At 34.0% G+C, this 27,576-nt stretch overlaps 1 protein-coding gene and 1 pseudogene across 2 annotated transcripts; one reads left to right on the top strand and one right to left on the bottom strand.

Moving 5' to 3' along the window:
* Positions 1-282: 282 nt before the first annotated feature.
* Positions 283-14,458, top strand: LOC133311386 (kinesin-like protein KIN-7D, mitochondrial). 2 transcript variants are annotated; one of them, XM_061512429.1, is made up of 25 exons: positions 283-764; positions 879-976; positions 1,147-1,236; positions 1,528-1,580; positions 3,132-3,197; positions 3,547-3,600; positions 5,329-5,388; positions 5,913-5,991; positions 6,105-6,172; positions 6,809-6,865; positions 6,964-7,068; positions 7,711-7,815; positions 8,053-8,160; positions 8,252-8,383; positions 8,488-8,670; positions 9,145-9,345; positions 10,304-10,444; positions 10,843-10,962; positions 11,072-11,122; positions 11,292-11,339; positions 11,539-11,685; positions 11,959-12,690; positions 13,834-13,963; positions 14,079-14,178; positions 14,278-14,458. In XM_061512429.1, the coding sequence occupies exons 1-24, from the start codon at positions 436-438 to the stop codon at positions 14,162-14,164; spliced, it is 3,243 nt and encodes a 1,080-aa protein (XP_061368413.1). In that variant the 5' UTR covers positions 283-435; the 3' UTR covers positions 14,165-14,178; positions 14,278-14,458. The 2 variants fall into 2 exon arrangements, with proteins under 2 accessions (XP_061368413.1, XP_061368414.1); XM_061512430.1 differs by lacking the exons at positions 283-764; positions 879-976; positions 1,147-1,236 and having other exon boundaries at positions 1,531-1,560.
* Positions 14,459-16,421: 1,963 nt separating this feature from the next.
* On the bottom strand, positions 16,422-17,897 carry LOC133311370 (B-box zinc finger protein 20-like; annotated as a pseudogene).
* Between the last annotated feature and the right edge of the window lie 9,679 nt (positions 17,898-27,576).

Genomic DNA, 27,576 nt, shown 5'->3' with positions numbered 1-27,576 from the left:
GTTTTCACTCCGCAAAATTAAATCTAGTAAATAAAACTTCTTCATAATTATTTAAAAAACTGATTTTTTTTTTAAAATGAATTAAATTTAAACTCAGACCTTCTTCTCCGTTCTCTCGCCCCCTTCCCCCCTCTATCCTCTACTGACTGCAAGTTCGTCTGTCTTAAAAGAAGACAAAACAATATCTCTCTCTCTCTCTCTCTCTCTCTCTGTGCGTGTGTGCGTGCGTGTTTTCCTCTATTTGTCTGAGAGAATAATATCTTAAAGCGTCAAAGGAAACAGCTAAGAAAAATAAAAAAGCGAAGAGAACCAAAACTTGCTCTCTTTTGTTTGTATAACCATGTGAGAATTCTGACACATTCTATTCCCCTCCCTCGCTAACTAGTTCGCTATTTGTTGGTTTCTACTGAGTCACCAACTCGGCGAGTGAACTCAATGGCATCTTCCTCGCGAGCAAGGAGTAGCTCACCGTTTTCTCACCGGAAACCCTCGACTCCTTACTCATCCACTTCTTCCTCATCTTCTTTCATGAACGGAAGGTTAATGCCTCGCTCTTGCTCTTCCTCTACGTCGTCGATTTTCAACTCCGTTGGCCGATCCACGACTCCGAGTCGCGGTCGTAACGAGTCAACTTATCACGGTCCGCACGGTTACGGTGGTCGTTCTCCGGTGGCGTTTGGGGCGGAGGAGCTGATTGCGGATCCTCTGGATACATCGAGGACTGCGGATAGCATTTCGGTCACGATTCGGTTTAGACCATTGAGGTAATGCTTAGATCTGAGGTCATGCTTTCAGATCCATTCACGGTGGAATTGAATCGTTCAATTTTGGCATTTGTGTTATCTGAGATTAAATGTCACTGAATAGTTCGGTTGCAGTGAAAGGGAGTATCAGAGAGGGGACGAGATCGCGTGGTATGCGGATGGTGACAAGATTGTTAGAAATGAATGCAATCCAGCTACTGCTTATGCATTTGGTAGTGTATTGTTCTCATCTTACGTTATGTTTTTTTTCGTTTTGGTTGATTTTTTTGGAACTAAATTTCTGGTCAGTAATTAGGCTTCTCCTGGGAAATTTACTATGCTTTTGCTTTTAGTGTAGAAATTATGGATGTTAATTTTAGAATTCTGATTTAATTTGTGGCAGATAGAGTTTTTGGACCACATACCAATTCCGAAGAGGTGTATGAAGTAGCAGCCAAACCTGTGGTGAAAGCTGCCATGGAGGGCGTCAATGGTATGAAATGTTAATATCTGGATTCAAGACTAAATGGCAATGTAATCTGCGAACAGAGTCTAATTTGGTGCAACATAGTCATGTTAATGGATTCATAAAAGCTATTTTAGTTTCATTTCATCTGATGTCTCTACTTGATAACAATGTCGAACTGGTTAGTTATATTCTAGCTTAGTCACTTAGTGTTAGAGTGGCTAACGGAGACTGAGTGGTTCAAATTTGGAGAAGATGTATATCTTCTTAAATAAAATTTTTGGTGGATGGAAAATAACTTTTTTCTAAACATTGCAGGAACTGTGTTTGCCTACGGTGTGACAAGTAGTGGTAAGACACATACTATGCATGTAAGTGCCATTCTTTAATTAACTGCTTTTCTTTTTGTGTTCGTTTGATGTTTTGTGCTGAAAGCCAAAGTGTCCTGTATTACCTTTCATCAATCATCATATTGCAACTTTAAAGTTTGTCATTTAGATTCCACATCTTTTTAATGTAGTGTTGGTTTGTTTGTCAAATAACTCGATACGGGCTGTTGAGTAGATGATCTAACTCCCTTTCTAATAGTAATATGAATATCAAGATCATCATTTGTAGCATCGATATTGTTAACTGTGAAATTACTTTCATCGTGTGTGTCTCCCTCATGATTTGGCACTGGTTTTGGTGGTTGGTTTTGTAGAAGAACTTGTGGTCTTCTAGGGTAAAACTGTTTCACAGGTTCTTCTCCTTGAGTTGTAAAAAGTATAGATTTAGGGTGTTGAATGGTGTGCTCATTTAGAAATGAAATGGGAAGATAGGAAGAGACGTGTCAGTTTTGGCCATTGGGGAATTCTGGCTTTGACTCACAGTTATAGGGATTAACGAAGCTTGAATACCATGTCCATGAATATAGAGGTACTGAAAATTACTGTTATTTTTGGTTCAGAGTAAAAGGAACATATGCACTAGAATAGCGAACTGTCATGAGAGAAAAAGGGAATTAAAAAGGATAACTACACCTAAACTTTACCCTATAGACAGAATACCAAAAATAGAAAAGGGAATAAATGTCAGCTAATAATCCCATGATGTCAGGAATAATCCAATACCTTAATCCTTGGGATTTTAATTCGGAATCCAGCATTAAAATATTTTTTTTTCTTTTTTAAATATTGAAGAAGAATACAATACAAGAAAGAAGGGTAGTTTTGTTTTTCAATGCCAATTAGCTATGAAAAATTCCACATACTTGAACTGAACATTTGATTTGAGATTAGAGCCTTAGTTGAAACATCAATCTAGTAACGAATTTTTACTTTGACTTGTAAGTATGCACACTTTCCAGTAGATGTATTTTAAAGGCAGTGGTTGAAACATCCTATTTCCTCCCAGTACACATAGTTTTGATAACTTATTCATGCTACCCATTTGAAATAACCTTTCCTCAGTAGTACTAAATTTCACTCCCACTTGTTGAATTATACAGAGTTTGATGTTAAAAGCTAATTTACTCATTAAGAAAGTATGTTACCATGCTCCAAAGTTTCCATTTGAAAAATTAATGATGATAAAAAATCTTTTTGGGTGACTGGTACTGCTCTTTGTATGTATGAGATTTATACAAGGCTTGTTAAGAATGTTGATATGGTTATTCTCACTTATTATAGGTTGCAGCCTTTTGTATAATGATCCTATGCATAGGACAGCTATAAGTGTTTTAAATTTGGTGCTGTAGTAGGATGCTTTGGCATGCAAATGCTTGGTTAACTTGTACTTCTTCTTATCACTTTTCGCTCTTTAATATTTCTTGCTTCTGTTTCAAAATTCTTTCTGCCTACGAACTGCAATATCTAATTGGTATACTTTCTATCTGGACTTGATCTCTTCAGTGGCGTTTTTAATTTTGTTTGTATGTACAGGGAGACCAAAATTCTCCTGGTGTCATACCACTGGCTATAAAGGATGTCTTTAGCATGATCCAAGATGTAAGCTTTCTTGCAAACTTATTATTTGTTGATTATTTAAATTACATATGTGGCATTACGCTATTGTTGTTCATTATAATATCATGCTTTGAAGTATATGCAATGTCTCTGTACCTTTTGTTGATTGTTGCTCTGTGTTTATGTGTGTTACCCTCTTTTGCTTTCTCCAGTACCCATGGCCATCTTTATGTTCCTTTTAGTTATTTATAAGGATAATTGAGCTCTGTGTTCTGATTGGTAATTATAATTAGTAGTTGCTGCTTCAACCTGGCATTATTATCGAAGTATCCCATCTTAAATTTATATTGCTTCAACTTGCTTGGAATGTCTGATTGTGTTTTTGCTGCAGACTCCAGGACGAGAATTCTTACTGCGAGTGTCATATCTAGAAATATACAATGAGGTAAATAACAGAACATTCTCTGTTCCATCATCTTTGTGCTGAACATTGCCCAGTACTTTAATTCATCCTTTTACAGCAGTTCTTTTTGTCTTGCCATGATTATTCGTCCAGCCTATTCCACTGAGACATAGATTGTCACATTATTGCTTGTTATAATTGTTAGGCAAATGACTTCAATACTCAAGAGGGGATGAATTGAGTTTTATAAAATCTTTTCGCAAAATGCCTCCTTTGATATTTTGAGGAATATTTCTTCAATCAATTGATATAACACAGGTAATTCTAAGTGAAGATGCTAGTGTGTAATCAATATATAAGCTATGAAGCAAACTAGTGCAATCAAATAATGCAATTTAAAGATAATAATAAAGAGTTGAGAGCTGGAGAAATTGCAAACTTGATATATCCTGGTTCGGTCACTACCACTTGTGACCTAAGTCCAGACTAAAACCGTTCGTTCAACTTTTTACTATCTATCAAGCTTTATGGGTGCTTGACTAACCACTACAATTTTCCAAGATGTCGGGCTCTTGGATGCCTTAGAATATCACTTCAAATTTACTTAGGTATTTGGTGATCTTTCTTTTCACTCCAAATTTACGTAGGTATTTGGTGACCTTTCTTTTACAGTGGGTTTCACTACCCTTTCAACAATCTCTCAAATAGGAAGTGTGTTTAAGAATGTATATGTACTCTCAAAGTACGGATAGTACAAATTGAAGCACTACTAGGTGTATAGCTTAAATGGAAGATGAGCTCAAGTATATGATGATGATCAAAGTGTGTAATTAATGAGCAAGAATGAGTTAGAAGGAGTAATATAGGATCAACCAATGATATAATTTCGTTCAACCCTCATTACAACAATTATAGATGTATTTATATACCCCTCAAACAAAAGCTAGCCGTTTATAGTCGTTGAAGACTTTCTAGATAGTAAATTTCGAAGCTTACCTGAGCAAATGGTTCATCAGGGTTTACCGAGGAAATCCCTGTTTTACCTAAGTAAACCAGCACAAATGACATAAAAACGTGTAATTCACTTCCTTTCAATTCCAAACCAACTTTATCATATTGGACCCATGTAATTGGACTCAGGAAAGCAGTTCTCTATCCAATTTTGAAGAATCAAACCATGAGAACGTGCTTTCTTTTTCTATGTAATGTCAAAATTCCATTTCCTTTAATTCAAAGATGATTCCTATAGTGTGAGCATATATACATGAACTATGTAGATGTGTTTGTGTGCTCAAATCACGTTAAGGACCTTTTGATTAATTTTGACTTATTGAACCAAGGTTTTTATGCATTCTTGATTATGTAATGATATGAATGCCTTGAGCTCGTGCAATGCTATCTGCTATACACCTTTACATATTTGTTCTAAGTCCTAAATATATACTCTAATGTGATCTGGAACTTAGCTTTACGCTTTGAGGCTTGATCCTTGATTTGCCACTTGACCGCTTGCCTTTGCATTGCTTTCACATAGACTTGGATTCTTTTTGTATGTTGCTTCTTTATAGCTCTTGAATCTTTGTTTTCAAGCTTGTTTGTTATCATCAAAACTATGTTGACATGACATTATCAAATATATCAAGTTTGAGTGCGTAGCATCCACATCATCTTGATTCTACAATAATGTCTCTGTTTGTGTGTGTGCGCGCATGTTTTTTTTAATAATAATGGTTTTAATATAGATATTTTGGCTGTTTTTGTTTGGTTCAGGTGATAAATGATTTGCTTGACCCAACTGGCCAAAACTTGCGAGTTAGAGAAGATGCGCAGGTTTCTTACTATATTCTTATTTTAATTAAAATCTTATTTATAGTTCTTAGTTCATCTTTTTCTATTCTATCTCTAAGTGATGATTCTCTTACATTGTTTTCATTTGTCTTTCAATACCTAAACACTGTATTTCTAGTCATCTTGGAATGTGGAGTGTATGCATTATGTATGATCTTAAACTGCTTTGGTGTGACTACTGATGATAAATTGGTCCCCGGTTAATTCTTATGTTTAATTTTCATTATTTTTTCACCCTCCTCTTTTTACCCTTACAATATAGTAGTGTAATTGTGGTGGTTTTTGTTGTTAGAGGATTTTAAGTTTTTATATTTTACACTCCTCTTGTGTTTGTATGTACATATATTCACTTCTATGTTAAGAATTTCCCTTAAAGAAAGGTAAATTATAGTATTTTGATTTGAAGAAAATCTTGGAAACTATCAATTTTGAACGTGAGACAATATCTTGTTATCTTAAGTCTAATTGGGGAAATAATTGATTATTTATGCTGGCTTGTATTTCAGGGAACTTATGTGGAGGGTATAAAGGAAGAAGTTGTCTTATCTCCTGGACATGCGCTTTCTTTTATTGCTGCTGGAGAAGGTACTTATGTTGACTCTAATAGTCACATATGTTTTTTTAATAATATATTATTCATGACCAGTGGTTGGTTGAGAAACATTCTTCATAAGCTGCTGGTTTTTTTTTTTTGGCAGAGCATCGTCATGTTGGATCAAACAATTTTAATCTCTTTAGCAGCCGAAGTCACACGATATTTACTCTGGTAAGTGGGCTTGATAAGTGTTAAAATTGTTATCAAACAACTCCTCTGTACACTTGATTTTGTAGGAACCTCAAAACAGATTCTGATTTTCAGAGAGAAGGACCTGAGAAGGAGAGTGAAAGGGAAAGAACATTTATGTATTGATTTACCAAATCACAAGGAACACAGGAGGGAATTCTCCCTCCAAGGGTTTTCCCTTTTTCAACTGTGCCACTGCTCTGTTTCAGTACTAACAACTCTCATTACGTCTTTTCTGCCTCTCCTACTATTTAAGATATTCCCTATGCTAACTACTTTCACCGCCCAATCACTTCACTTCACTTCAGTAACTATTCTAACCAACTATTCTGTGAGCTATAATGCTTCCGTTGTATAAAGAAATTATATCTAAATCACAGCCCAAGGTTTTAAGTTTTTAAATGCCTAAGTTGTGACTTGCACACTTGTATGTGCTTGTGCGGATTGCTTACTTGCCTTTTCTGCATGCTTGTTGGAAGCTTAGTCATGATCATGACCAAAATGTTTAATGATTGCTCAGTTAATGTATTTTGGCTTTCTGTCATGGACCACATTGGGCCAATTATTATTACAAGTTTTTTTAATTGTAAGCTCTATTTTTATCTAATACATTCGCAGATGATAGAAAGCAGTGCCCATGGTGATGATTATGATGGAGTTATCTTCTCGCAGCTTGTATGTGATTTTTTTTTTTTTTTCAATTTATAGAAATTTTGATGTTTATACATATTTGGCAACTATTTTCAATTTTATTTATTTATTTTTTCTTTCAGAACTTGATTGATTTGGCTGGTTCTGAGAGCTCAAAAACTGAAACAACTGGATTAAGAAGAAAAGAAGGATCTTACATCAACAAAAGTCTTCTGACACTTGGAACTGTAGGTGTCATATAATTTCTATATATTGGGCTATGAAGAAGATTTGTTATTTAATTCTGTTTGCACCTGAGATCACTATTTTATAATTTCTATATTTTTGGCTAGGGAGAATTTTTGTTAAGACATTTCGTCTAAAGATCATTACTTGTATAATATGCAATATCTTTGAGGCTTTGAGTTTCTCATTCAACAGGAGAAGGAGAATTTCCCTGCAGAGACATAATTTAGATGGGCCCCACTGTAAAGTTAAAAAAGAAAAGCTGGTGCGAAAATCGATGTGTGTAACAGGAGAATAGACTTCTCCTACAACAGGAGAAGCTATTCTCCCATATCTTTGTATAAGATAGTTTTGTAATTGCCAAATGCATTTTGCAACTTTTTTATTTGGTTAAGCAAGCAACCATAAATAATTGTATATACGGAGCTAATTTCTCCTATATGTTGATAAAACAAATTTCTGTCACCCTGGACTAACTGTTAAAGAACAATCCTGCGTAGCAGTGCAAAGTCTTCCCTTTTTTCTTTTTGATAGGAATGGGTGAAAATGCAGAATGCATACCCTTTTTTTTGTTTTATTTATTTATTTATTTTGTGAGGGGGATACATGAGTTGATGTCTTGATCTTGTTATTTCAATGCGAAGGTTATAGGAAAATTGAGCGAAGGGAAGGCATCTCATGTTCCATATCGAGATTCAAAGCTAACCCGCCTCCTCCAATCTTCTCTTAGCGGGCATGGCCATGTTTCAGTGAGTTTCTATTTCTACATCATTTTCAATGATTAGCTGCTTTAACTGTACTTTGCCGTCCCTTTTATTCTGTACAGTTGCTGAGTTGTTATTCTATTTGAATGTGATACATAAGTAAGCCTATTCTAGTTTCTATTATTTCACCTTTTCCCTATGCATAGCATATTGGAATAGAATGTGTTAGACGGTCTGTACTTGAGTACCATATTAACAGTTCTTTTAACATGAAAATATCAGCTTATATGCACAGTAACTCCAGCATCCAGTAATATGGAAGAAACTCATAACACCTTGAAGTTTGCCAGCAGGGCAAAACGAGTAGAAATATATGCGTCACGTAATAAGGTTGGCGGAAACTGTGAATTAGCTATAGAATTGCATGCTTATAATCATGTACCTGGGGTTCCTGATTCATTATACAATTATTTGTTCACAGATTATTGATGAAAAATCTCTAATTAAGAAATACCAGAGAGAAATTTCAGTCCTCAAACTAGAACTTGATCAACTAAAGAGGGGGATGTTAGTTGGTGTAAATCATGAGGAGATTATGACCTTAAAGCAAAAGGTATTTAGCTTCCTCTGATATTCATCTCATTTTGTGATTGTTACACAGGCTTTCTGTCTTTGTGTAACCATATTTGCTTCTCTATCTTACTGTTATATGAGTAGTTGGAAGAAGGTCAAGTGAAAATGCAATCAAGACTGGAAGAAGAGGAGGATGCCAAGGCTGCTCTTTTGAGTAGGATCCAGAGGCTAACCAAACTCATTCTGGTTTCCTCAAAGAATGCAACTCCTGGATATCTAACTGATGTTCCAAGCCATCAGCGAAGTCACTCTGTTGGCGAGGATGATGTGAGCTGCTGCTTCATTTAATTAGTGTAGATTGTTTGCTACTACTTTCTTTTTCAATTTTCATTCTGAAAGTGCTAGTACTTTGTTATCATGATTTGCAGTAAAAATTATTTTAGCAGATTAGGTTTCTCTTCATATTCTGAATTTCCATAGGTGACAAATTTTATGCTGTTTACTGCTAGGTATTGATTTTGTTTCTTCCGTCACTGGTTTAGTACTTAAACCTGTGAATTTTTGTATCTTATGTTAGAGATATAAACCGGTCCTGGGAGGAAATGGTTCATGTGAACCATTCTAGGGTGTCCCTTTAATAGTTTAAACTTTTAGGTTGAGCTGGTTTATGACTGATTAACTATCTGTGTTTATATGTATTATCATTTATAAGGGAGATATATTTCATCCAAATGAGCCTTTCATTGTGTAACTTTTTTCTGGAAAGTGTTAAACAGTGTGTATTCTTTTTTACTTTTTCAGAAACTTGATGCCATGCATGATGGTATCTTGATTGAAAATGAGAGTCAAAAAGATGCTTCTGCTGTGTCGTCAGATCTGTTTCATGATGTTAGGCATAAAAGATCATCAAGTAGATGGAATGAAGAGTTCTCCCCAACTAGCAGTGCTGTTACTGAATCAACACAAGCTGGTGAACTGATCTGCAGAACAAAATTGGCAGCGGTAAATTCATCCCCCACCCTAACAAAATAAGTTATTTATAATATTTTCATATCATTTGTTTCAATTTTTTAAATGAAATAATGAAAGGTCATGAGTACAAATTTGGGAAACAACCTCTTTGTAAATATGTGAATATAAGGTTGTGTATAAGGATTACCCTTAACCCTACTCTGGCTAGGTTGGATATAATGGAAAGTGGCGGATGAAATTCTCAGAGTTGATGTGGTCAGTGGACCACTGCACCTGTATTCGGATCAGTTGGTCCAGAGTCTGGTTTTGCATTTTCGGTTAATGATGCTATAGCTCAATATGATTAATTCTATACAAATTAGTTTTCCCCTTAAGTAACTTAAAAGATTTTATTGAGGGTCAAGTTGGTCTTTTACTTTTACTGATGTCAATGCCCTGAGTGATGGAGTTGGACTGTAGAGCATGTGGTTTTCAAATTAGAGCATCCTGGGGCATTTATCTAAGTATGATTGACGTCAAATATTTAATACAACTGAGCAAAACCTTGGTGGAAAATGCTTCAATTAGTAGTTTTACCTAAGATGGTTTAAGCATGTAAAAGAATGACATGAGTGGAGTGGAGGTGATGGACTGATGGTGGATCCAAAATAATTAGACGGGAATCACACCATTAGATGGGAATGTATGACAGTTTTTGAAAACTTCAGAGTGTTGCAAAATTAATTTTAATGCTAATCATGGAATCCCTTATGCCTGATGTCATGTCATTTTGCTTTTAGCTTATATCTTTCATTAATGAACCTTTGGTTTTAATCGCCTTCATTTGAGAATTGCAGTTCCATTGCACTGAAGTTGCTCTGATGTTTTAAATACAGGGTGTTCTTAGATTCTATCTAGGAGCAATTGTATTTCATTATTGTTTCTTTCTTTAAGTGGTTGGTCAGTGCACACATAAAAATTGTTATTTGAACTGCTCATTGAATTGTAGGGTGGGATGACAATGTCCGATCAGATGGATCTTCTTGTTGAGCAAGTCAAGATGCTAGCTGGGGATATTGCTTTCAGTACCAGCACTCTGAAGCGCTTGACAGAGCAGTCTGTAAATGATCCTGAAGGCTCCAAAATTCAGGTATTCTGCCTTGTTTCCAAACAATGTAGCACTGAAATTTGTTGCCATATAAGCAACAAGAAATTATCTGTCAGTAACTTTCTCTCTTATTTTTTTATATATGTCAACTGACTCAACTCTGATGTCTACAAATTTACGTTCCTTCAGCGTCAATCAAGTTTGTTTGTTGTGTTTGCTGATTCCAAACATTGTTTACAAATGTTTATGGGGCATGGATGCACCATGTTAGCCTGGAACCAAAAGTCCTTTACGTGATTGCTTTCAATTTTTGCCCTATATCGTTAGAGTGCAATTTTTAAGTGGATAAACTTGTAACAAAAAATGAGGTCTTCAATTCTGATTGAAGTGTACGTATTGTTGATTTCTATTCTTCTTAGAAGTTGCTTTCTTAATTACAGATTGAGAACTTGGAACGTGAGATTCAAGAAAAAAGGAAGCAAATGAGGGCATTAGAACAAAGAATAATTGAGACTGGTGAATCTTCGATGGCTAATTCATCACTAGTTGAAATGCAGCAGGTAGTGATGTTGGTATTGAAGTTATAGATTTGAAGAATGCATATTTATGTAAATGCTTTGATAAAGCTGATTTATGCTTTTACTTTTCTTTGTGGGTTTGTTTTGACAGACAGTCACAAGATTAATGACTCAGTGTAATGAAAAGGCCTTTGAGTTGGAGGTAAGTAGTATTTTAGCTTAGTGTTACTTGAGTAATCAATGTATCCAAAATCCAGATTTTGGTTACCCCTTAGTATTTAGTCATTGCATTATACATATAAAGCCCACTCTGGGGTCAACATTGATAATTCTTTTATAATAACTAATATGTCTTTTTAAAATATCTGTAGATAAAATCTGCAGACAACCGTGTCCTTCAGGAACAGCTAAAGGATAAGGTATGTTCTTTTCTTTTCTGCTATTTGCTCCTCCCTTGCCCTTTATCTCCTTTCCTTTTCTCTTTTAAGCTAAGCAAGTTTACTTGGAGCTTATGTCTTCCTTTTCTTTTTTGTTTTCCCTCCTTGAAGTTGAAGATGATGCAAACCTCATATAATTATAAAATTTTCTATGTTGACAGCCTCCCTCTTTTGTTAACAGTGTTCTGAAAACAGAGAGTTTCAAGAAAAGGTGAAGTTTCTAGAGCAGCAACTGGCAGCTGTTGCTAATGGTACATCGATCGTGTCTTCAGAACAATGTGGATCTGGAGAATACATTGATGAGTTGAAAAAGAAAGTACAATCTCAGGTAACTCAGAACTTATTGCTTCTGAAGTATTCAAGGGATTATGCGCTTCTTGATATCATTCACTTGGTTTTTGTTGGTTTCTCTTTTCTTCGTTACTATGAATTCCTTGCTTGTCAAAATACTTCCCCTGCCCTTACTCGATGGATTATTATTGATGAAATCACTTGTTAGGATTATTATCTAAAATATTTTTTTATGGCTTCTGTATGAAGTTACAGTCTTACATTTGATTGATTGCAGTAAACTTACATTTGTCTCATTCACTGTTTTTAGGAAATTGAAAATGAAAACCTGAAGCTAGAGCAAGTTCATTTGTCGGAAGAGAATAGTGGGTTGCGAGTGCAGAATCTGAAACTCTCTGAAGAAGCTTCTTATGCCAAAGAACTGGCCTCGGCTGCTGCTGTGGAACTGAAGAATTTGGCTGGGGAAGTGACAAAACTATCATTGCAGAATGCAAAGTTGGAAAAAGAATTGATGGCTGCGAGAGACCTGGCCAATTCTCGTAGTGCTGTCATGCAAACGGTTAATGGTGTCAACCGCAAGTACAATGATGCAAGATTTGGGAGGAAGGGGAGGATTTCTAGTCGTGCTAATGAAATTTCTGGAGCTGGTCTTGGTAACTTTGAGTCATGGAGTCTTGATGCTGATGATTTGAAGATGGAACTGCAGGCTAGGAAACAACGAGAGGCAGCTCTTGAGGCTGCATTAGCTGAGAAGGAATTTGTTGAAGAGGAGTACAGGAAAAAGGCTGAAGAGGCCAAGAAAAGAGAAGAAGCCTTGGAGAACGATTTAGCAAATATGTGGGTCCTTGTTGCTAAGTTAAAAAGAGAAGGGGGTACTGTCCCAGTATCAATCACTGATAAAAAAATTGATGGGGCTGAACACATGAATGATCCAAAAGTTGATGACATTGAAACTAATATTGCCCCTAAGGAGCAGCTTTTGGATGTATCAAAACAAGATGATGAAACTCCCAAGGAAGAAACCTTGGTTGTTCGCCTTAAGGTAACACCAATCAGTTATTTGTATATTTCTTTGTCCTGGAAAATTTTGAACTAATATGCTTTAGTAAAAAAAACAAGAGAATCAATACTTTGAATTATAGGATATTGAATATAATGTGATACAAAATAGTGAAAATACTAACCAGTGGTCCTATTTAATAATGAGGTCTAGTACTAGTGTAATATTACTAATACAAGTTCAAGCACTCTAGTACATAAGACTAGTGTTATAAATATGGGGAAAATGTTTGTTCTTTTAAATGACTCAACTCTTGTCATTTCACTCTCACAAAGAAGTGAGACCTACACCTTTATTTTTTTTTTGTTCACTCTCCTCCATGATCTATCTCTTTCTCTCACTTAAAATAACACAACTTTACATTCTTTAAAATGATACACACTTTTTCCTATAAATATATAAGGAATAATTATGTAATTATTAGATTTATGGGAAAAAGAAGTATCCTTTAAAAGGACACAAACTTGTGTCTTTTTAGGTGATTTACACAAAGTCTGACCCGTCAGACTTTATGTAAATCTGAAAATTTTCTTTTTTTTTTTCTCTTTCCCCAGTCACATCACTGACGTGTATAGTAAAAAAAATCAATTTTTCAGATTTATACAAAGTCTGACTGGTCAGACTTTGTGTAAGTCACTAAAAAGACACAACTTGTGTCCTTTTAAAGGACATCCACTTAACCCTTTGTGTATTGTAGGTTTGCAACCCCCTGTACATGAATAATCGAGAAACAATATTGAGTATTTCAACTACTAGTAACCCTAGTCAAATAAGGAAATGAATTAAGAAATATAATAAAATGAAATATGAAAACCACTCTTAGGTAATCATCTAAGATATATACATATATATATATATATATAATTTTTTTGATAACATCATCTAAGATATTTTAAAATACAATAAATATATGGTGAGATGTTTTCTCAAACTTAAACAGTTAGGTCCTCTTAGTATAACATAATGCCACTTTCAATTTCCATTATAATTTTCGAATTTGTTGGACTCGGATGATCAGCTCTGACAAAGGAAATAATTTTCTTTGAAATTTACTACAAAATTTGCTAACTTGCGCTGAACGGTCTTCAGAGATACCCTTTATTGAGCTGTAGTTTGTGATTTCAGGCACGCATGCAAGAGATGAAGGAAAAAGAACTTAATTACCTTGGGAATGGTGATGCCAATTCCCATGTTTGTAAAGTATGCTTTGAATCACCAACCGCAGCAATTCTTCTTCCATGCCGACATTTTTGTTGTAAGTACTTCCCAAATTTGTTTGAATCTCTTTCTCTAAAAAATTCTTGGTGGTTATACTTTGAATTTGCAATTTTTTTACCTGAATACTTACGGCCTCTTGTTTGATCTTGCAGTGTGTAAATCCTGTTCACTTGCCTGTTCTGAGTGTCCAATTTGCCGCACAAATATTACAGACAGGCTTTTTGCTTATACATCTTGACCCTTTTAAGAGAGGTCTTGCAATTAATTACCTTGCAATATCATTATAAACTCTACTCAAATGCTATACAAATATTAACGTGTTTTCATTTTTGGCTCTTCTAATTTTTGCAGGGCTTTATCCAATTAATATGTTCCATGCAATTAGGGTGCAATTCTTTTATTAGTTTGGCTGTATGTAAAACCGTCTAAAAGGTATATCAATATCTTCTTTCTTTTATACTACCCCTGGTGAACTGTATAATAGAGGAGACAATGGGGTCCGGAGAAAGAATGTAAAAAGGGAAATGGTGTAAACAGCTCTGCTGAAGTACATATGCAAAATATATCTTCTTTCTTTTTGTCTAATCTAACAGGACGGCAGGGCCAATTAGTGTTTTATCGAAAATTTCATGAACACCTTGCACGAAAGTTATCTTAGTTTTTTTTACAAACGTCAGTTATATATTGTTTTGGTGTGAAAAAAGTAGCAACAGGAGTACTCTTACGACTGTTGGGCAAGATGCCACAGACAAGTATGGGATCTTGAAGGGTAGGTAGAGGCCCACTTTCGATGACCTTAGTATAGTTGCAGTTTCGTTTTTCTCCCAATGACTATTGAACTAGCTCCTGGGAGTTAGATAATCCCCTTGGAGAGGGTTGTCCTATAGTGGACTTTTAAGTGGCTTCAGGGGTTTTGTGAGGAGGTAAAGTTTGAATTTGAGCCTATAATCACTTGTACTAACACTCATTATCACAAATGTCAGTTGTATAAGGTGAATGCTGATGTGTATAAGTTACTGATGATTGGTTACAGGGTTCTAGAATTTTGTTTAAATATTATCACCTCTTTGAAAAATATGCTGAGTAAGATTCTGTTTGGTTTTGATTAATGATTTGGGGAAATAGCTTATATATATATATATATTCTTAATAGCCGTTTTTACATTGTGGTAATCTTTATGTTAAATTATTAGCTTCTTTTTTTTTTTTAAATTATATCAATTTTATCTATTGTTACAAAAATTAAGAATGGAATTTTTTATAACTTTAATCATGTCTTAAATATAACGAGAAAACATTAACGGAATGAGTATAATTTAATTAAATATAATTATATTTTTTAACATTAACTTAGTCATGAAATGGTCTGTTTTGACGTTAAATGATAGAAAATTACTAATTTATTCAGATTTGGGACCGAATAAAAGTTATTCAATGACTAAAGGTTGTTATCTGATGGCTAATTTTACGCCGTCCAGATTGATATTTCGGTGACCAATTTGAGCATTTAATCTAAATTTTAATTACTTGATTATGTTTAGCAATTTAATTAATGCTAGTAACTTGATGAGCATCTTACGTTAACAGAATAATCTTCCCCTGATGCGCTTTATTAATCCAAAAATACCCAACGATCTAGAAAGAAGGCTTTGCTACCGTTTAGCAGGTGCATTTCTTGAGTTCCCGTTTCGACACAATTGAAGATGGCTTCAGGGGTTCAGCTGGTATTGATATTAATCCAAATTCAATCCTAGTTCTTATGTAAAACGTTTAATGACTGCAATCTTCTACATGAGAGTTCTGGTGAAAAATTAAATCTAACACAAATTAGTGCGGTGCTTGTGGATTAAATCTAATACAAATTACGCTCATCATGTTCATATCGTTATATGGAGAGGAAAAACAATGCTGATGTTCGTTTAAACCTTGCTTTACGTTGAAGTAAAGGATATCAATTTGAAACCGCAAGCATATTGCCATGATTATGGTCTTCTTTAAAAAAAGAAGCAAAAAGAGCATTGGTGTTGCTGGCGTCTTTCTCACCAGGTTGTCAAACTTAGACGGGCCTTCCAAGAAAAACTTTTAGGAGTAGGAGGTGGCCTACTTTCTAATGAGTGAAAATGAAGTTTGATGTATCAACTATAGAGATTCAACATAAGTACCCACGATGGTATGAAACAGCATTCTAAATAGTGATGTTGAAAAACATAGTATTATCTACCGAAAAAAAAAAAAAACACATGGTATTGAAAATAGAGATGTTGAAAAGGGTTTGCAGGTCATCTGTCAATTAAAATTTTAACTTTGTAAGTCAGACACCAGATGGAAAAGATTAAAAGAACGTGTTAAGTGTTTAGTTCGGCTTGAAACTCGCACTTCTTTTCTCAATATCCCAAGGCAATCAACACTAACAACTTCAAAAATCCTTCCATCCATAATAATTAATCAATGCCATATTACAACTATGCAAAACTGTCGGGGTTTTTTGGCATTGACTATCCATTCTGAAAAGAAAATTTATTAGGTATATTATGGAAAATACAGGGATAGCTACAAAATTGCTAAAAGGTGTTAGCTGACTTTCCAGCAGGTGTGTAATTCAAAATAAAGAAAGAAAATAAAAGTACTAAAATAAGAGGCCGAAAATGTAAAGAAATGCTGAGAACCGAAAAGAAACACTTCTGGATTATAAAGAAATGCGGAAAGAGAGAGAGAGAGAGAGGATATTTTCCAACAGATTTTTACAAATAGTTGATTATGAAAGCGTCTAGATTTTTTGATGAATGGAGGACAAATTTCAAGAACTGTACAGGCATAATCTCTCCATTTCCAGTTCCCATTGGCAGTGTTTGTTTTTGGAATTTCCTTAACTCCAACCACAGAACCAATCTAGGGAAGAATTGAACTTGGAGTTTGAAGTACCCACATAACATAACCAACTGAAATAATCACGTGCTAAGTTCAAGATCTTGGTCCTGAAATTCCGAATGATGATCATAATTCTGCAACAACAAACACGATTCAAAGTTGTTTAATCCAAGAAGAATAATGAAGTCTCAGGCTCTCATTCTCTTTAGATATATATATATATATATATAGAGGGTGTATAGCAAACCTTACAGAAACCATTAGGAGCAAAAGAAGCATCAAGAAGGTCTTCAAAGCAGTAACCAGGTATTGTTTCAATCAAGTATTCAGAAATGCTGCTTGTTGAAACAGAACCGGTGTCACTATCAACCTTGCAAGAAGAACTAACATTTTCATTCGAAACTGATCTTGGTCTGTTTATTTTAGATCGAGAGTTTCTTGTTTCAGAGCTAGAGACTCTATCGTTTCCATTGGTGAATGATGAAACTGGGTCCAAATAAGCCCCCGAGAGCTTCACACCCGTGAGAAGAAACCTGTTATGTTTCTGGGTATATTCATTGGCTCTGTGGATAGGAAGGTCACATTCTCTGCAAAGTATTGCTCTGTCTTCTTGGCAAAATATATAAGCACGCTTCTCCTGAAAACCAAAATCATGGTTAACATTTTTCAATCATTAGAAAGACCATATTTTTTAAAGGAGGGGTTATATTAACAAATTTTTTTTCTTACAAACTTACGAACTACGCTAAGTGTGACCGGTTAGACTTCAATCAAGAGTGTATGACTAGTCAAATTTAACGTAGTTTCTAAGAAAAAAATTTGTCAATATAACCTTCCTCTTTTTTAAATTATGGTTATGGAAGAAAAGGAATTAGTACTTGGCAGATATCGCAGAGAGGAGTGTCTTTGGAAGATACTTGGCAGATATCGCAGAGAGGAGTGTCTTTGGAAGAAGGGTAGTGCAGAGAGAAGCGTGCGTGTTTGCCTGCAAGCTTGTTGGCATGATGGATAGTACGATCACAGCTATGGCAAAGAGCTGCTTCATCTGAAGGACAGAATACAGAGGCTTCAACTTTGTCACACACATCACACTGGATCTTCATCTTTCTCGGTTACTTTGTGGTTGTTTGTGTTTTTCACTTCTTTAATGTGGTTCTTGAATGGTGTGGAGAGATTGGTTTTGAAGCCAATGGGGAAGGGGGGATGTGGACAAAAGAATTATGGGCAATTTGGCTTTAGGGTCCCGAAAGATATCAGCTAGGCTCAGGGTTATTTAGTGTTTTCTGACTTTGAGAGAACTCTGAACAAATGTCATAGCTTATAGCTATCTCTTTTTTCTCTCTCCACATGCATTTCTCTTTCTTTGATTAAATAGGGAGTGAGCAAGTTGGCTATTTGGTCTATTATTCTATAGCATAACCTTTTCACTCTCATTCTGTGTGTTTCTGAACTCTGAGGTATGGCCTGCATTATCCGTTTCCTTTGTTGATTCAAACGCTCCAGTTTTGATCTTGGGCTTGCTTTTAAAAATAATCACTATTGTAAAACACTAAATGACTCCCTTAGTTAGCCAGAGAGAGGAGCTGAAGTAATGTCACTTATTTCCCTACTCAGTATATATACAAACCTTCCCTCACAGCCTATTAATATGGCTTCCATCGTTCATGGACACTCTCTCTTTCTTGAAAAATATTTAAATACGAATTAAAAGAAAGAATAGAATATTGGATATTTCTGCTTTACTAGTTATTGAAGGAAGAAACTTATGCTGGCATGGCATCTCAAAATGCAAAACTAAGAGACGATTTTACCAAGCAAGAAGGCGCAGACAAAGAAAGGGACCGTGATCATTTTGCTACACTTCACCAAATTATTTACTAGACTGTCATGCGAACAGTAAAAATTTCCGAAATGCCACGCGGCATAATTCGTTACACTGTGCAGCGAATTATGTTTGCAAATAATTCGCTATACAGTGTAGCAAAATATGCAGTGTCAGGCTGCACAGTCAGTAAAAATGACACGTGTCAAGCTGGCAGCATAACAGACATAATTCGCTACACACCCCAGCGAATTACTGTCAGCTTGACACGTGTCATTTTTGTTGACTGTGCAGCCTGACACTGCATATTTCGCTACACTGTGTAGCGAATTATTTGCAAACATAATTCGCTGCACCGTGTAACGAATTATGCCGCGTGGCATTCCGGAAATTTTTACTGCTCGCGTGACAGTCTGGTAAATAATTTGATGAAGCGTGACAAAATAGTCAGTCTCCCACAAAGAAGACCCCTTGTGTTTGGTTCAAGTTTTTGGAGAGGATTACCGGTAATCCTTCTTTGGTAAATGTAATTACCACGTTTGGTAGAAGGAATAAATTACGATTCCCGGATATCCAAGGATTACCGGTAATTTGATTTATAAAGAAAAGTCACTATTCAGATTACCAAAAATAATATGGTAATTCGGAATACCAATCAGAATACCAAGTAAAGGGAAAGCACAACAATAAATTTTGAGACAAAAATACCCCAATACACATAAAAATCTAGACCCAATCTATCAATTACAAAAGTAAAAATAGTTTGGGGTTATTTTTGTAAAATAACCTCATATTCCAAGTCATATTTCGTTCTAAACCAAATATGGAATCAGTAATTTTTACCCAGTATTCCCGGTAATATTTTGGCGAACCAAACACATCTTTCGTAAGATTCCAAGTAAACTCAATTTCTACTGAATTCCCATTAATCATGATTCTCGGTCACCAAAAAATTTCTCCTGTACCAAACACACCCTAAAAGTTCAGAATGGGGATTTAAGTTGAGATTTAATTTTTTTTTTCAGTAATAATATCTGTAGAGGATATATTGAATATGTCTTAACGTAATCCCCACGATTTTCTAGCTCAAACTGTGATTGGTTACATGTTAAGTCATCAATTATTGTGACATGCTACTCTTTGTCAAAACATTGGTCCCACTCTTAAACTCTTTTCAGATCTTCCTTTAAAATGAAATTGATGGATGTACGTTCTACACAAGCTACAGCTTCATGCCTTTATTGTTGCACATTATTCATTATATGTACTCGTATTAAAAGATAAGTTTTATAAGTGTTATAGGGTAAGAAAAGTGATTGTCTAATGTTACAAAGATTCGTTCTGTGTGCCGTAATTTTTTTTTTTTTTTGCTTCAAAAAATATGAACCTCACAAAATATTATATGTGTAGAAAACTTTTTTATATCATATTAAATGATGAATACAAAACCCTTAAAAGATTTCGTATTTTTTCCCAGATGCATCTAGAATGATAAGCGAAATTTTAGATTATAGCCAATCCCGTCTTATAAGCTGAGCCACACTTGCCTTCAATGAAGTTTGGTTATAAAACCTCTAAATTGAACTATTAAAAACTTATATAACCTGCATGAGAGTTGAGCAGTTGGGATGGAAGTATCTGTTCGATTTTTTCTAATATTATTTTTGTGAAGTATTTAAAATTTTAATTCTAGATTCGTCCCGAATAGAATTACTTTCCGTGAAAGATACTTGTTATTTATTCAAAAAAAACTTATATAATTATCATACATTACGAACTCTTTTGAGTCTTGACAATAGTATGTTTGGCTAAAATACAAAAGGGTTTTGCTACTAAACCCTTTTTGATTTTTCATTCTTTCATTTCACTTGTCTTTGTATTCAAAATATCCTCAAACTAAATATTTACTCTGATTTTATTCCCCTTTGAAATGATATTGCTGTTATTGTTTATAGTTGTTATCAGTCTAGATTCAATGTGGGTGGTGTTTTTTAAGCTGTTTGGTTGCATTTTAAGTGGAATATATAAAAATGAACAATATTAGATTTATATAATTCTGCTATGCCCGGCCATTAGCCTCCCTTTTTGTTTTGATTTCAACTTTTTTCCATGATGATGCCTTCTTTTCTTTTTGCAGATAATAAACGTGCTTGTCGCAGAACTTTTTTCTTTCGAAAATGAATAAATAAATAAAAGAGTAAATAATATTTTTGGTCTTCAGCAAAATTTCAAAAAAGACTCATACTAATTCCTCAAAAGAATTAAAATAAATTTATTTTAAATTTATTAAGCACCAACCTTTTTATTATTTGCTAGCGGTTAAAGTGGGCAAAGTGAGAAAATGATATTTAGTCTAAATAAAAAACAAAATCTGCCAGATATAGTACTCGTGATGTACGTGCATCAACGAAATTGGAAAGGCAAGAACACGATATGGAAAACTGATTAAAGAAGTCCTCTGAACTAGACGACAAATAACACTTTTTTTTTTCAGACTGGATATGGATGATGTCGATCTTGTTTGAGAATCTTTGAACAAAAGATTGTATAAGATATGCAAGTTGTCAGCATCAAAGAGGAAACTAGAAGATAAGAAAGGAACATTTGCACTTTTTTTTATTAATCTTGGGTTTTATTTTTCTTAGGTTGCATGAGACAACTTGTCTCATGCAACACAAAAAAAAAATGAATGAGACTCACTAAAAAAGAAGAGAGAGAAAATAAAAAAGTGGACCCCACCTACTTTTTGTGTATTGCATGAGACAACTTATCTCATGCAACATAAGAAAAATAAAATCCTCAAATCTTATATAATTCCAATAATTTTCCTCACATGGATGAGGTATGTATGAATCACAAGTAGAATTTTTTTTTGGAGTGTGCTCTAACAAGTAGTTTCAAAATCATGTGATAATGTACTTGCAAGTTGCAACTGGACTGGGTGGGGAGTGGGCTCAGCGTATTGGTCATTGTCAGGGTGACAAGGGACCAAGTATTTTCTAGGATTCAAATGGAGCAGCACATCAAGACTTACCACTTGGCTTTGGTGCAGCAAAACAGTAGAGAAAGGACAAAGTACGAATATAAATTTCAGCTATACCCATAGAGATCTAAAACTTCTGAAAGAGTAGCGCAAAAAGGTCATGGGCTCAATTTTTCTGTTTGATGGAATCAACTATGTTTCTCGTTAAAATTATAATTGGTTTAACGGAAGAAGTTACACTTTTTCAGTAGAAACAAGCAATAGTGAGTTTTATTGTTTTTTTTTTCCTATCATCTTCAATTTTCTTTTCTCTCTCTCCATGTTGATTGTGTATGTAGGAATATAGGAGAAGTTATTATCCTAAATATAATATAAAAAATTATTAATTTAATAATTTAGGTTTTTGGATTAAATTTATTGTTTTACATAAGCAGTATTAAAACAGGCAATTAAAAAATTATGAGTTCGATTTTCATTCTCTTTATTTTTAAATAAGAATTTCAGTACAATACTTCAATACTATAAAGACTCTTGATATGATGGACGTCTGATTTATTCATATTTCAATCTCTAAAAAGATTTTTAATGTGATGAACTTGTGTATATTGTCTTACTTCAACCCTATAAGATTCTTCGTATGAGGGGGCGAGTGTATTAGAGATATAACAGATAAGAATATTATATAAATATAGGGGTTAACGTCTCTCCTTTTACATTAGAGATCAAAACATTCTTACACACATATTCAGACGTGGATCCCATTGGAAATTTCTTCTCTCACTTCATTCTTTCTTCTCTCTCCTCAATTATTCTCTTTGTAGAAAGTAATCTTTATCTCATGTAAAATGAGAAAAGTATTACCCATAAATATATGACATATCAAAGCATTGATCTAGTCGAAGTTTGAGTAGTTAGTATTAGGTTGTGTGTTCTGTTCTCATCAATTATTATTATTTTGTCTTTGGCAAGTATTTCTTTATGCCAAACATTTCTACCCTTGTTGGATATATTAATTATATAATCTAATAGTATGTTTACATATGAGTCTAATAGGTGAAAATATGATTATTTTGGTCTATATGGGCTGGAGCCCAATAGCTTACATTATCTCTAGGATTTCCTAAACTAGAGGTAACACTGTTGAACATTCCAAACTTGATGTCTTTTGGTGTAATACTTCAAGCACCAGCACTGCCCCCAAACCCTTCTCTCTCAAACTCATAACCTCCAACACAAGTGTTGTATTGGCAATGGAAGGAATTTTGTTGTTTTTAAGCATGTGATCTTAGTTAGCGAGGTTCGATCTTGAGATTTCAGATGTCTTCATCTTTTAATAAGAAGAGGTTAGTGTCTCATCTATTAAGTGAAATATATTCAAAAAATCAAAAACATTTAGTACACACGCTGACAGACTTGGCAAACTAAGTCAACGTGCCCTGTCTCATCCCGTCTTTAACCTACAAAAAAGGATAGGGGTTGACCCTTAACATGATAGGGGTTGACCCACTAGTAGTAAGTAGGTTGGAAATACCAACCCACCCCAATATGAGAATTTAAATATTGAAAAATAAATAATTATATTAAATGCTAATACTTTATGAGAAAGGTGATATTTACACCATCTTTTCGCTTACAACCTTTTACAACCAAATTTTAACAATTGATTTTTGTCAATATAATTGTTATAATTTCTTGGGTTATATTTATTAATTAATTATTAATTTTTTAATAAATTATAACCGTCAGATTGACAGAAATCAAAAGTTAAAATTTGGTTGTAAAAAGTTATAAGCGAAAAGAGGTTGTAAATATAATATTTCTCATATTTTATTTCTTATCTCCAACATCTAAATATTTCTAAGTTTGAAACAAGTATCAAGCAATGAGCCAATTGTAAAAAAATAATTTAAGTCAATAATTTCATTTAACATATGCTACATAAGCCATGATTTATGAATAATTAATAATTTCAATATATTATCATATAACAAAAGAATTACATCAAACATGTAATTATATGTAAATGAACACATCATTACATCAGGTAAACGACATTAAAATCCAAAAATAAAGTCAATTTTTTTTTTTTTGTTAATACTTTTTCTGCTAGATTAAAAGTAAATAAAAAATAACTTCCGCAATGAAACAATAATAGTATGGTCCTAAAAGAATTTTTTTTTTTATCTCACGTAATAGCTATTAACACAAAGCAACCAAGACATATCTACATTTCAAAAAAAAGAAAGAAAGATAACCCACATGTTGATCCGTCCTATCCTTAACCCACTTACAAACAGAGCAGCAAGCTACGTTGGGTTAACGGATTAAAATATACAACCCAACCTATATTGACGAGTTGGCCAGCCAAATTCAACTCATTTTGTCTTCTATTTTTAATAGGGAGGTTGAAGGCCTTGCAGGCTAATTGTTGGCTCGGCCATGCGTCAACTGGATTTTGTGATAAACATATGATGCAATAACGAGTTTTCCCTCCTCTTGTTTGCATTTCTCTTTATTTCTTTGTTGCATGGGAAAATAAAAAGATTGCAAATTTACACAAATAATGAAAAATGGCAAAATTGGCTCTTTTGTAAAAGATGGATTGCTATTTTTTTTTATTTTTTTTAGTAAATTGGATGGATTGCTATTTCAATGACAAGGGAATACACTTGGGACAAGATCCTGGACCAATACGAAGAAAGAAACCCAGTTATTTACATGATTATGTAATGGGCTAGTTGTAGAAGAGCCCAAGTTATTTTCATTCATGCTTTGTAGTTTAGCATCTCTTTGAATTCTTTAGTAAAATACTCTAATTTCTGGTTGTTACTAAATAGACCGTAACGCCATGAAATGAATCATCGAACAAATTTGTCTAATTTTCCTCCCATATTTTATTTTACTTGTTGGGTATGACTTATACTTCATATATTGATAAGAGTCCTTATTAACAGGGTCAGTAAAAAAATCAACTAGGATTTCGCTCCCAGGTAAGTGGGCAGCGGTCTAGGGAAGCTGCTCCGACATGGGTGCAGAGGCTTCGGGGCCTGTAGAGACCTGGTAGGCTCGTACTATTGTGGACTTCTTATTTATTATAATTTTTAGTTTGGACTCGGGTCCATAAATAGTTGCTGTTAGGATTTTCTAAAGCCTAATTATATTTTTCTGTAAACTAAGTGACTTGTAACGAATAAGATAAGATGTGAATATAATACAAAAAAATTCATAGCTTATATAGGATGAATCAGAATAAATCATTGTGTCAAATCTCTCTCCCCTTTCTCTTTTATTGTTTTCGGTGCATCGATTTCCAACACTTCTCTCTCTCTCTCAATTTCTTCTCCTCATATCTCTTCTGTTACATTCTGGGTGTATTTTTTAAGTACATTGACGTTTCCTTTGTAGAGTGTAGGCAGCTTCAGAAACTTGTTGAAAACATACTCTCTTACAAGTTTGAATCCTAGCTTCTAGCTTTTGGATTCAACTTGCAGCAAAAATTAATTCTCAAGTAAGAAGATCACAAAGTATACTTGCGAAAACTGGTGGGTAACTTTATATTCCTTTCGTTGTTTAAAATTTGTTTCTTGTTAATGCAGAAAGATTATGAACATTGGCTATAACTGGTACGATCATGGTTGATTGCTTGGTTCATAACACCAATGTACCTCTCCACCGACCATTTTCTAAGGTTGTCTGACTTTATTTGTAGCTTTTGGCAATAACTTTAAAACTCAAGTGCAAGTGACGAATTCGACATTAATAAAAAATGACCAAAATATTCAAAAATTGAGGTGATCATGACGTATCTTTTTTAAAATAAATATATATTTGAATTATCGTTAAAGGATAAATTAAATTGTTTTGGCATTATAATTATTAAAAAAACAACCACTAAATCTATTTGAGTAATATATATTATAAAGACAATTAAAGCTGTGTTCAACTTTTTTAAAAATAAAAATAAAAAATTAGATACTCTTTATAGTGCATTAAGTACAAGGAAGGATGCTTCTTAAACTTAAGATGAATGAAAGTTAATTTCATTCCACACATAGGCGGAGCCGGGCCCCTCCTCTAAGTTTTGAAAAAAAAAAAAAAAATTTAATAGAATGTTAAAGGTGAGCTGGCCTTTTAAGGTGACCAAGGGTGTAGGCAAGGACTCATGATCGCCTCCCTCCATTCTCAACTTCTCTCTACAAAATGTCAGTGTGTTTGGATTCTTAGACTTGAAGAGAAGCTATGTTTGTGAGTTAAACTAGAAGAGAACTAAACTAGCACGAGAAAGTAGGGGATAATGGAGAGAATTCTTAGGCTGTATAAAGTGGTGAGAGGTAAAAGGAGAGTGATGTTCATGTATACAGTGGAGAGATGACGTGGGACATTGTACTTTTATGAATTTGTGGCTACATTTCATTATTCAAGTTGGGTGGGTATTGGGCTGTGTCATGCACGTGTCCCTGTGAAATGATCCAACGGTGAGGGGCTCCCAATATTTGATGAAGATTCTAGATGAATTGAGATCGCTCTAATTAACCTCATAACAAACAATTAAGGAAATGAAAGGATAATAATAAATTAGGATAATGCTGATGAAAATTAAAAATAATAATAAGTTGGATACATTGCAAAAAATTTCATATTATCTTTCTTTTTGTAGGATAAATTTCATATTATCTGAATAAATGAATTTTAACATCTAAATTGATTGGATGATTTGTTAATATATAAACAATTAATAGTATAAATATTTTTAATATTAAAATCAAATTATAAAATAATGATTAAACCACAATTCCTTCTGGGAGAATGTAGTGGTAAATTCATGTGAAAAAATTAAAACAGAATTAGAAGAAGAGAGCGAGAATGGATTGGAGAGTGTATGGTTGAATGAGTAACAATTTTTTTTTTTTTTGCCTCCCTGATTAATAAACCTGGCTCCGCCATTGATTCCATTCCACACATTAAGTAATCAATTGTTAGTGTGCCAAGTGGTGTTGATCTCCTATCGGACAATTATTTGGATTGGTTGAGCAGGGACATTTGGTTGGATTAGAATAATATTTAATCACACTATTTTATTTTAATTTATAAATAAAAAATTATAGATGACTTTTTTATTTTTAAATTTTTCTAATATTTTTTCAAAAATCGACTAATCTGATTTAAACCATAAAAAAATATTAGTGACAAGTTTGTTTTATTTATTTATTTTTGAATCATTTGTTCTTTGTTAAATCTAAAATCTCATATTTAATTTTTTAACTAAATGATAGCACCTCAGTTGGCGTTAAAGAGTTGAGCAGGTGAGTTAGGAGCATGTATTCAATCCTCCTCAGTGTCATTTTTGAGAGAGATTTAAGATTTTAATTCTGAGTCGTTCCGCCCGAGTCTTGAAACGACAAACCAATTGAAATATTTCAAAAAAATATATATATTTAAATTTTCTAATTTAAAGAGGATTTCGTCAGTCCACGTCGCCTCGTGCCAAGAGTTAAGTTGCCACCCCACTCCAACAAATACTAGAGTATGGAAAGTTGTTGTACCATACACTATAATACATGGGTAAGTTCAACCGGTGACATGTAGCTGTAGCATAAAATTAATAAGGAGTAAAGACACCAGGAGAAAAAGCCAGCTTCACAAAGCAAAATCTCTATCTTGCTTTTACAATATTAAGCAAATCACACTGGACTTGCTCCAGTTCTTGAACATTAATAATTCAAGGCAATGTTCTTTTCCTGCAGGCCATGTTTGCTACCATAAATCAACCTCATTTGAAAGAGGGTCTTCTGCATGACCAATTCCCTTGATTTTTATATGGGTTAAAACTTTCTTATATGTTGCAGAAAAGTTTTAACCCATTCCAGCACTAACAAAAAAAACATGGATCCCATGAAAATTTAGAAAAAGAAAAAGAAAAAAGAGTTGATAGCTACGGCCTTGTGTGTGCAGGAATGGTCGGAATTCTCCGGTGACA

The sequence above is a fragment of the Gastrolobium bilobum genome, unplaced genomic scaffold, assembly GCF_033153095.1.
Source record: "Gastrolobium bilobum isolate Gb01-03AN ecotype WA unplaced genomic scaffold, APGP_CSIRO_Gbil_v1 utg15966, whole genome shotgun sequence".
Lineage (NCBI taxonomy): Eukaryota > Viridiplantae > Streptophyta > Magnoliopsida > Fabales > Fabaceae > Gastrolobium > Gastrolobium bilobum.
This window is presented reverse-complemented; position numbering and strand designations above follow the sequence as displayed.